The sequence below is a fragment of the Protopterus annectens genome, chromosome 3.part1, assembly GCF_019279795.1.
Source record: "Protopterus annectens isolate FY-2018-M chromosome 3.part1, PAN1.0, whole genome shotgun sequence".
NCBI classification, from domain to species: domain Eukaryota; kingdom Metazoa; phylum Chordata; order Ceratodontiformes; family Protopteridae; genus Protopterus; species Protopterus annectens.
The window spans coordinates 1563609066-1563620881 of record NC_056732.1 but is presented as its reverse complement, the minus strand read 5'-3'; the positions used below and the strand labels follow the sequence as shown (position 1 = coordinate 1563620881).

The following is an 11816-nucleotide window of genomic DNA, read 5'->3' as shown; positions in this document are numbered from 1 at the left end:
GCTCGAGCTTCATTTAGATATCAACAGTTAAGAATGTAATTTCTTCATTTTTATTTTTTACTTCCTTCTTATCTCCTACCCTTTTTCTATATAATAAAAAGTCTTCACATTTTTAATTTTTAAAATAGCAATTGTGGTCTGTTTCTTTTTGGCAGGAGTTACTTTCTTTTCCTCTCTCCTTTCCTACTTAACTTTTAAGGAAATGTTTGATAAGCCTTTAGGCTTTAAAAAGTGCACTTCCTGTGGGCAGAAGATCCCCTCATCTGATGCTCACAGAGAGTGCTATATTGTCTCGGCCCTGCTCAGCTTGAAGCCCCCTGCTCAATTTGCAAGGGGTTTCACAAGAGAGCACTGACTGACAGAAGAAATAAACTTATTCTGAAGGGCCTTCTACCTTCTTTGCCCAATCTGCAGGTTCTTCTACATCAGGGACTCAACCACCCTCGAAAAAGCATAGAGGTATCCAAGAATGCAGTAAATGTTCACCAGGAAAGTCAGCTTCTTCTGATGAGCCTCCATCCAAGGCTCCTAGGGCATCAGATCTGAAACCCTCAGATCCGAGTAAGTCTGCGCAGTTGTCTCCTCAGCTCTGACTCCCCTCCTTCGGGGCCTTCTCCTCCAACCACAGGGTCTCCCCTTAAAGAGAGATCCCTCAAGACTACATTCAGGCCACCTTCTGCAGCATCATCTACCAGGTCCTCCCATAGCCTTTCTGAATCAGAGGTGGCCAGATTGATGAGGCAGTTCCTTCAGACACTGATCCAGATGGGGGTCTTGCCAGCACCGTTCCCTAGCAGGTCCATGGGCAGACAATTAGGTCGTTCTCCAATCCAACCTCCTACTTTGGAATCCATGGATCCGAAGGCCCCGAGAGTCAAGGTGTCAGAGCCGATAGTGATTCTCTCTTCGACCCCGACAGCTTCCCTGACTCATTTGTCCCGAAGAGCGTTGAGGCAGCGTGGCTTTTGGAGCCAAAGTCTTGATGTTGGCTCCGAGCTGTTGACCTCAACTATGAAGTTCTCAGAGCTGTTGCTTCCCCTTGGAACATTGACATTCATCAGCTTGACCCTGACTTCCCCCTAGAAGTAGAGGGCCTGGGGGGGCTCAGGGATCCTCTGCCCCAGTAGTTTTGGCTCCAAGGAGATGGTCTTCGGTGTCTGTGGCCCATTCGCTTTTGAGGTGGTGGAGAGGGTTCTCTCATTGCCCAGGAGATCCTTGGCTCCCACTCTTTTGGATCCGCTTCTCACCCCCATGGATTCTGTCTCTGAGACCCCACCACTACCACCCTTGGGACAGCCGTCCCTGCAAAGCTTTCAGGTACATCCACACTTGGAACTCCAGATCTCTTCCAAGGTCTCCCCAGAACACCCCACTGAGGAGATTCCACAGAAGAGAAGGTGCAAAAGGAGACGCCGGGATTCCCCAGAAGAATCCATTACAGAAGACACTGATTTTGAGGAAGGAGAATGGTCCCCCAGATCTCCACCTGAGGATGTCACTTTCAGAGACATCTTAGAAATCCTGCGACTAAAAGGTGGATGGTCTTCCCAAAACCCTACCTCCAAGGATATGGTGTTCTTGGAGGCTTTTGGGTCCGGCCCATCTACATCTTGGGTGTCTCCTCCTGCTTATGTACCTATCAACTTTGTATCGAGCAGGGCTTGGAAGGACCTGAACACTGTAGAACCTATCTCCAAACATGCAGACAAGATCCTTAGTGCCCCCTCTGACCGACCCCATTGTACCACAGGAATCCTGGTAGATGCCATGATTGTTGCGGCAGCCACCAAGAAGGAGCTGGCCCAGGATAGTTCCACTGTCCATCCCCCTAAGAGGGAGTCTGAGACCATGGACAGATTTGGCAAGAAAGTTTACACCTCACCTACCTACACCTTATGAGCCTTAAACTATCTTTCCCATTTTACTAGGCTACAGAGGGATTTAATCAAGGCATCCTCTAGCTCAGTCCCAGAGTCCATGTCCAATGAGGAAAGGAAGTCCTCCTCCTCCAAAATGGCCACTCTAAAGTCAATTTTCAATGTGTCCAAGAGGTTAATCTCCCATGCTACAGAGGGTATCTCATGAGCTGCTGGTTCCGGTATTGCCATTAGACGTCTTGCTTGGATGAGGCTGTGGGACTTTGCAGAACCTTTCAAAATGTCTTCAGTCAATGCCCATTTTGACGGATCATCTTTGTTTGGGCCGACTGTTAGAGACACACTCTCCCATAGTGAGAAAGATGGAAAGACACTGTCTGCCATTGGAATCCATTTTTCTACTCCCACAAAGATCCTTCTCCAGGAATCAGCATGGTAGGAAAAAAACTGTGGTTCCAGAAATCTCAGGGTCCTTTTCAGGAATCTCAGAGATTTCCCCCTAGAGGCCGAGTGGGAAACAGTTATAATGGTAGATGCCACCCATGCAGCAGAGGGGATTTGCAAAATCAACGGTCATGAGATTCTTTCTCAGACAGACCCTTTCAGCGCTCCTGAAATGTTGCCCGACTGTCCTTCTCTGGAGGCCAGTTGGAGGGTGTGTATCCTTGCACCCAGAAGCCTGGCTAGCCATCACAAATAACCGGTGAGTGCAAAGGATCATATACAGAGGATACTCCATTCCGTTTTCAAAATTCCCCAAACCAAAGAGCTCTCTTCTGGATGTTCCACCAAGTCAGAGAGAAGCGCCAGCATTGGAGATCTCAAAACTGCTTTAAAAAAAAAAGTCATCCAGAAGGTCCGTCCAGACCAACTTGAATCAGGCATTTACTCAAGATTCCTTTTAATACCAAAAAAGACAGGGTCTTCAGGCCCATCTGACATCCCTGAACAAGTCAATAAAGAATTTGAAGTTCAGGATGGTCATGGTCCAGTTTGTCCTACCTCTTATGAAAATGGGTGACTGGATGTGCTCAATAGATCTGAAGGATGCATACTACCACATCAAGATGGACAAATGATTCAGAAAGTATCTATATTTCAAGCTGGGAGCCAGACATTTTCAATTCAGAGCGCTTCCTTTTGGTCTCACCACAGCCCCCAAGGTATTCAGCGAATGCATGCTGGTAGTTGCAGCTCATCTAAGGCTTCAAGGATTCCATGTGTTTCCTTACCTAAACAACTGGCTCCTAACCACTCGAACCAGACATTTACTCACCCAAACCAGAGACTATCTGTTACAACTTGCTCCTACTTTTAGGCATAACCATCAACATGCAAAAATTTCAGTTACAGCCTGTTCAGAACATAGGCTTCATAGGAACACATATGGATACAACCAACACCTTGGCTTGTCTACCTCCAGACAGGATTTCAACCCTAAGACTACATATCAGACAGATTTTAGCAATTCCATTCCTCCAACAAAACCAGTTCTCAGAGGCTTGGGCTCCATGGCTGCTACCATAACCCTATTACCAACAGCACATCTATATATGAGAATTCTGCAAAATACCTTAGCAGTCCAGTGGTCAATACACCAACACCTAAGCTACACGATCAAACTATCACGGGTGTGCAAAGATTCTCTCCTCTGGTGGATGCACTCCTTGGATATCCAACACGGATACCCATTTGCCCCCCCCCCCTCCAAATGTCACAATGACCACGGATGCCTCCCAGCTGGGGTGGGGAAGGCATTTCCTGGGTCAGATGGTCCAAGGGATGTGGAAGTCACAGGAGACCAACCTGCATATCAATGCCCTGGAGATGAGGGCAGTCCTTCTGGTGTTGCAGGCACTTCACAGTTTTCTTCCTCTAGGGCCTGTTGCAATACAAATGGACAATGTCAGTAGTATGGTATATCAACAAATAAGGGGAAACCAGATCCTACCACCTGTGTCGAGAAGCAATGAGAGTGTGACAGTAGACGATCTCTGCCAACCGCTTTCTGATTGCAATGCACATTCCGGGGAGTGCAACATCCTAGGAGAGAGACTCAGCAGAGTCTTACTGATGCCTCATGAGTAGTATCTGAATCAGTCAGTGGCGAACATGATTTTCCATAAATGGGGTCAGCCTTGCTGCAGTCTCTTTGCATCTTCTTAAAACAACAAATACAGCAGGTTCTTTGCCTTGATTCCCCTCAGGGACAGTCACCCAGAGATGTTCTAGTCCATGCTTGGCCTCTCAGTCTACTTTATGCTTTCCCACCACTTCCCTTGATCCCCAAATTTCTTCAGAAAGGATTCCGGTTGAAGAGCAAAGTGATGCTCATTGCTCCCTTTTGGCCTTAACAAATCTGGTTCACCTTTCTTTGGTCTCATCTGATTTGCCCTCCATGGATACTGGGACCATGTCCAGATCTACTGTCCCATCCATCAGGGCAAACTCATCTTCCAGGCCTAAAACTAACCACATGGTTTCTCCAGTTCCAGTGATGGCTAGACTTTCCAGGCTTTCATCCCCAGTCTGAAACATTCTGATCTCCTCCCACAAATCATCTACTAGGAGAATCCATAAGAGCAAATGGAAAGCTTTTCTATACTGGCTCAACAGAAGCAGTTAGATCATTTTACTGCTCCTATTCCAGCAGTTCTAGAATTTCTTACTCATATTTTCTGAAATGAGGCAAGTCACTGTACTGTGAAAGTAGAATTAACAACCATTTCAGATTATCACATTAGCGAAAAATCCTCATCTTTAGCTTCATCTAAATTGTCTAAGGCTTTTCTAAGAGGTACTTTCCTACTTCAATCTCCAGTTAAAGATCCAACACCTCCTTGGGACCTAACTGTGATTTTACAGGCACTAGTTCATCCCCCTTTTGAGCCTTCAGCCAAAGTAGATTTGAAATTCCTATCATGGAAGACTATGTTTCAAATTGCTATCACTTCTGCAAGAAGAGTCTCTGAATTGCAAGCTCTGTCCTCCAAATATACTTATTTAATCTTTCATAAAGGCAGTGCAACCTTATGTACCAACCCATCCTTTCTACCCAAAGTTGCTATGGAGAACAACATTAACCAATCTATCGACTTAACAGCCTTCTTTCCCAATTACCAAAACAAAGGGCATTATACTTATCTGTTAGATGTTCGTAGACAGCTGTGTTTTTATTTAGACAGAACTATATCTTTTAGAAAATTTGACCATATCCTTTTCGGATGTCAGAAAAGGAAAACCAGTTGCCAATACCACTTTAGCTAAATGGTCAAGAGACTGCTTTTCATTTGTTTATGAATCTAAAGGTGTTTCCTTACCCAAGCAAATCAAAACTCACTCTACTAGATCAATGGCAACTTCTCAAGCCTTTTGGGCAAAATTTTCGATTGATGATATTTGTTCAGCTGCTTCTTGGTCCAATTCACACACCTTTATTTCTCACTATAAACTGTACCTTATTTCTAGGAATAGAGCTGCCTTTGATTCTACAGTGCTCCAAAATATCCTTCCATGAAGGTCACCCTGGATTATTGTAGCTGGGGACTCTGTCCCACAGGTTGAGGAACGAATGAAAATGACATCAGATAAAGAATTTATGTACTTACCATAACATTCCATCTGTGTTGTCCATTCTCATTCTTCCTCAACCTCCCCACCCTTTTTCCCCCGTCCATCTTACGAAGGACCTGAAGGATATGCTAATAGGAACCTGTGTTCCTCATTGAGCTCCTGATCTTTGCTCTGCCTCTTTTAGTGCCTTTCTGATATTATGTACATTATTGTATAAATCTCTATAATTTGAAAATATGTTACCAGCAAACTCGATTTGATGTAATCTGGGGGAATGAGGCATTATGGGTAGGAGAGGAGCTTGAGCTTCGGAGTCTAAGCTTTAGAAAGCAGCCAAGTCAGATCCGAGTGTCGGATCCAAAACCTGCAGGTTGAGGGAGAATGAAAATAGACAACACAGATGGAACGTTATGGTAAGTACATAACTTCTTTTTCACTAAATAAGTCATTTACAGCAATAGCCTGTAACCAGGTCAGAATCATGCTCATCTTATTCATGCTATGCAAAGTATTAAAATCTTCAAGATGCAAAAGTTCATATGTAAAAGATATGTGTATTTCAGGACACTACAGGCTCACATAGGTTCATAGGTAGGTACTAGGCTATTGGCCCTAGGGCCTATATAAGCCTAGCCAAAAAGGTACCCTGGTTTTCGCCACCCAAGAAAATTATTTTCCTGTGCCCCTGTCGAGCAGAGCCACAGATGTGATCCCCGGGGTGAATTTCCTATTTCCCATCCAATCATCAAGCTTTTTCTTGAAGAGTGCTAATGAGGAGCTGTGTTTGACATAGACAGGTAGTCTGTTCCAGAGTATGGGAAGTCTCTGGGACAGTAATCTATCCCTCCACCATGTTCTGTTTATTGCAGTGACAAGGTTTAGGTCCCTACAGCGTGTAGCTTGGAGGGATTTCTTTAAGTGGGGCATGTCCAGCAGCTCTGGGTTTGACATAGCTTTGTATGTTAGGCAGAGATCGCCTCTGAGTAGACAATATGCGACGGAGTAAAGCTGGAGTTTTTTGAGGCGGTCTGCATAGGGCATCTGTTTGAAGCCAGTAACCTCTTTGTGAGGTATTTCTGTGGCCTTTCCAGTTGTTGTAGCTGTCTTGTGAGGTACATACCAAAAGGGGCATTGTACTCTATAATGGGTCTAATGAGTGATGAGTAGAGGGGAACAATGACCTCTTTTTTTCTGGATGAGAAACCTTTTGTGATGAGGTGTGCCACGTAGAAGGATTTCCTGACCACTGTGGCAATGTGATTATCAAAGGAGAGACTACTGTCCACCTGTGTCCCAAGGTCTCTTATCACACTTTCAGTGTTAAGTAGACTACCATCTATGTGGTAGTTCATGGGCACAGGGTTTTTACCAAAGGGGATGGCAATGCACTTTTTGGCATTGAGCTTCAAGCCATGGCTTTGACACCAGGCATCTTTCTCAGTGAGGCCCTTTTGTAGAATGTTCACATCGTTAGGAGTTTTGATTATGGCTCCTACTTTGCAGTCATCTGCAGACTTTGTTAGCCAAAGACCTTCTGTGTTAGCCTGTACTTCAGAGAAGTAGATACCAAACAGGAGAGGACCCAGGACTGAACACTGTGGTACTCCACTTGTCACTGGTCTGAAGTCGGATATGACTTTCATTAGATTGTGTGTTCTACTCTTCTGGAGAATGCCAACACTGTATTTTATGATATGACTGTATTTATCCATGAAAACATAGTGTCATTTCTTGTATATATAACTGAACAGCTAAACCAGATGAAGAATCTGAATTTTTTCTTCTTTCTGTCTTTTAGGATCTACTGAAATCCCTTCATGTCCTGGCAAGTTTGCATGCAACAACAGTTTATGTGTTAACATCTCCCAAGTGTGTAATGGAATTCAAGACTGTCCTGGTGGAGATGATGAAATGGCTTGTGGTAAGCATTATCATTACACATACATTTTGTAGACCTTTTATTTAATATATAGCAAGGAAGCAAGGAAGAAAGAATTAAAGTTACTGGTACAGTATATGGTTCTATACAAATGAATTCTAAGATATAAATTTGAGTTTGGACCTAAGTCTGTAATACATTTTTTCTTCAGAGCAATGATCCTAATTATGGCAATGCCTAAAGATCTCTGACAATACACAAGGTATTTGTCTTATTATCTGATTGTTTGCTATTTGTCTATTGAGTTCTGGGTTGCACTGGCTAATGTGCTGAGCCCAAGTCTGCACTGAACCTTCTTTCCTGTTAAAACCAATTACTGCAGCTCTTTGTTGTTGTACCGTCAGCATGGCAAAATTGAAAATTTTATGTAGAAAACAAATCAAGCTTAACTGGCACCTGGCACTTGAGACTTTTACAGAAGATATATCAATAAGAAACTCTATGCTAAGATGAGGAACAGTAACCAGAATATCTGTTGACCTGTGCATTTCCCTGAGCTGGTGCTACCCTCAGCTCTAAGGAGAAGAGCAAGGCTTCTGTACACTGAGGACAAAATAAATACAATGCCACACACTTAATGCTTCAGCCATGACCATAAATGCAATATCACCATTTATTTCTAAATGCGAGTACTGCACTAAACCACTGTCAGCATCTGCCAGTCACACCCCACTGTCAGCATCTGCCAGACACCCCCCCCCCTTTTTATGCCTTCTGCCCAGTGTCACTACCCCCCTCTCCCCATCCTAGATACACCACTTTGAAAGAGGAACATAAAAATATGTCCTGGTACAGGTCATAATGGCTAGCTACAAAGCAAGCGTGGTTCTTAAGTAGGGCAAAAGATTTTGAGTTCTTCTAAAAAAAATATATATTTTGAAGATAAACTGCGTGAGTAATAATTAGAAAAATGGTGTGATAGAATTAGGCATTCATAGTCAGATCAGTGATTCTACAGAGCTTCTGCATTGCTTATCATTGCTGTATGAAGTGATGCAGCTTAGCTTTCTAGCATGGTTTGTACAGTTTGCCTGTTTGTTTCCTTATTTAGGGATACTAAAGACTAAAGGGAATATAACCAAATACCAGAAGTTATAACTGTTAGTATAGTATCTATAATCTTTAAAGGTCAAGTTAATGAAAGTGAAATTTTGGCTTTAAATTAGTGTAAATCAGTGGTCCTGATTAATTACATGGTCATGTAAGCTAGCAGGTCATTTAGCAGAAAAGTTGATAAAGTAGGTGCAATATGTGTTAGGTGGGTGGTAGTATCAGGTAGCTTAGAGAAATGCATGAGTTCCAAATCCAGAATAATGAATTTCACAGTTCAGAGTCTAATGGGGGTAACGGGGGGGGGGGGGTTCTTACCCTGTATCATCTCTGTGTTAAGAATAACATAGGAGACTTACAAGATGGCTGCTCACTGACCATCAGTTTGCACAAAGCTACAAAGTGTAAAAAAAAAAAAAGTAAACTCTATCAGCCTAGATAGAATTAATTTACTGGGCAGTAATTACATTGCCTGTTTGCCAAATTAATTTACTGGACAGTAATTACATTGCCTGTTTGCCAGCAAAGAAGAGAGAAACAATCAGCTAGACAAAAAAAGAAAAGAAAAAACTCTGGCTGGGAAGAATCTTGCAGCTGATCCGCAAACATTTGTTTAAGTCTCAGCTTTGGTACAAGAAGCGGCTACCAGTAATTTAGAGGAAAAAGAAATCAATTGCACTCATAAGTATTTAAAATAAATGAAACACTGAAGGAATATATCATTTCAAATAGTAAAAGGCAGGAAAAACTGAATATGCTTTAACTAGCTATTCAGGCGATCTGATAAAACTGCAAAAATCAGAGGTTGAAATGAAGAATAGGCTAAGTATGAGGCTTCTCAAGAAGAGCTGTTTCAAAAAATAGTATATTTAGAAAATAGACCACATAGAGGTGACTGAAGATTTTGTTATGGACATGTGAAACAATTGGAAGTAACAGACTGCAGTACTTTTATGGAAATTCAAATAAGCAACTAGACTGGTATTCCACTGCAGAATTTGTTTACTCATAGGGCACATTGTGTAAGTGCTCTAAATATGGCCATGAGAAAGTAGCCAAGACCTATAATACGCAATCATACCAGCTGAAAGAGTTGGCCCTAATAACAATGGTGCAGAAGGGAAAATTATTAGAAACTGGGGACAACAGAGCATTTATGGAAAATGATTATTTGCAGCGTACCAGGCAGAAAAGAAAAAAAAAAGCTTATCCCAGCGGTTAAGGAATGTTGAGAGATTCAAGCTGCTGTATCCACCAATCTTCAAAAATTTTTTCCTAGATGACCAAAGAGGCTTTTTTATGCAGAACAGGCCAAGGTAGAAATAAAAACAGCTGTCTTGCAAAGTGTGAACCAGCTCTACTTCTTATAATTCTGACAATAACAGAGCACATAGAGAGACTTTGCCAGTGACATCTGTTATAATGCATGCCAAACAGGAAAAAAGCATAGGAGCTGACTTGAAGAAGAAGGAGTACCTTGACCATGAACCAGAGACTGGTGCTGGAGATGGAGTTGATTCGAAAGAAGAGTAGCAACACCATGAAATTAATGAATCAAAGGGAGACTATAAAGCATCAGTTCCACTTGGATATAGAAATTTTATTTGAAATGCTTCTTTGAAAGAAGAAATGGCAGAGAAAAATTCAAGATGTGAGAGTGTTCAATCTCGCCGTTTGTTCTTACACATGGGTTCGGAGCCAATCCTCGGCTCCGTGTCGGCCGCCTGCAAGCTCTGCATCGAGAAGAAGCTCGAGATCACCTAATACCCACAATCCCCCTCTGCCTTTACCTCAGATCTAGTTTGCCGCTGCAGCGTTCGCATCACTGGGTCGAGCTCGAGCACCTAAGATAAGATTAAGAATTTATTCTTGTATTTTTCTTGGTACTTTTATTATATAAAGTTGTTTAGTGATATATTATGTGTGTGTGGTAAGGTTGAGGGATACTCGGTTCCGTTAAGTTTGTTAAAACTTATTTAGAGTTCTCTTCGGGGCCTACCACCCCTTACTTGGATTTGACAACCGGATTGACTACATTACTGGATTTGACAATTTCACCGGACTTGACTACTTTACTGGATTTGACTTTTCCCTTTTTCATTAGTGACATGTCTGAAAAGGCTAAATCGGGGTTTAAGCGTTGCCAATGTGGGCAGAAGATGTCAGTAACTGACAATCATAGTTCCTGCGTCTACTGTCTTGGCCCTCTCCATCTGCAAGAAAACTGCTCTATTTGTCATTCTTTCAGTGGGAGGGTCATGACAGATAGGCGCAGGAAACTAATGGATAGAGGTTTGTTAAAACCTTCCTTTCAAGAGGCTCTGGATGCTTCTGACCAGGCATCCAAATCCTCGAAGGAATCGAAGACGTTGGAGCCCAAGTCATTGGCTCCGAGCTCTTCAGCTAAAGTTAGATCACCGGTTCCACAGACTTCGGGGCCGAGTGTTCAACTGTTGTCAGTTTCCGAGCCTCGAGTCTTGGAACCGGTGATGGAGCTCCCTCCCCCGACACTGTTGAGGTCGGCTCCGTCTTCGATTCCTTCGACCCGTTCTTCCAAGCCCCTCTCCGACACCGATGTGGACCGGGTGGTGCAGAAATTATTGGAGCATACGGCCCTATCCAAACTTATCTCGGTTTCCACCCAATTGGTGTCGAAACTTGAAGGCCTTCCATTATCTCCATCCCTTCCTCCTCTGAGACCTGCCCAGTCCTTGGAGCCGGAAGAGGTTGATCTACTGATTGTGGAGCCCTCGGTGCCAGAACCGTCCTTTTCTTGGTCGGCTCCATTCACCTCGACTCCGTCGGATCCGGTACCGGAGTCTCGGAGCCGAAGATCCATCCTTGGTTCTGGGGCCGAGAGTCGAACTGATGTTTCGGTTCCGACTCTTCCTCTCGGGGCCTCGGCTCGGATCGATTCGGCTCCGTCCTCGGGGTCGATGCCTTCGGTGCCTGTTTCGGGGATTCTTCCCATTTCTTCAGAACCGGGAGATACCTCGACTCGGGACCCGGGGGCCTTCGATCTCATGAGGAAGGTGTTGCCTACCCAGACAACCACATCAGTAGAAGCAGCCTCTCCTCCCCATAAAGGACCGTTATCTTCCTCTGCACCAACGGCCACATCCAAGCTGCCGAGCACCGGTGTCTCAGCCACCCCTGGAGGGTGCCCCTCTTCCTCGGAGGCTTCTTCGGATGCCCCCCCCCCCAAGAAGTCCCTAGGAAAAGATTGTGTAAGAGGAGACACTTAGATTCTCCACAAGAATCTTTGACATCCGATACTGACTTGGATGAGTCAGAAGGGTCCCCAAAGTCACCTTCAGAAGATGTCTCCTTTTCTGACATCTTGGAGATCCTAAAGCAGAGAGGTGATTGGCAGTCCC

General features: G+C 43.8%; 1 protein-coding gene across 1 annotated transcript in view; it reads left to right on the top strand.

Moving 5' to 3' along the window:
- The window catches only part of LOC122797804 (SCO-spondin-like), a 4708783-nt gene that overhangs the window by 1174730 nt on the left and 3522237 nt on the right, over positions 1-11816 (top strand). The window contains exon 33 of the mRNA XM_044066325.1: positions 7249-7371. Within this exon, the coding sequence (XP_043922260.1) occupies positions 7249-7371 (123 nt within the window). The remainder of the gene's footprint in view (positions 1-7248; positions 7372-11816) is intronic.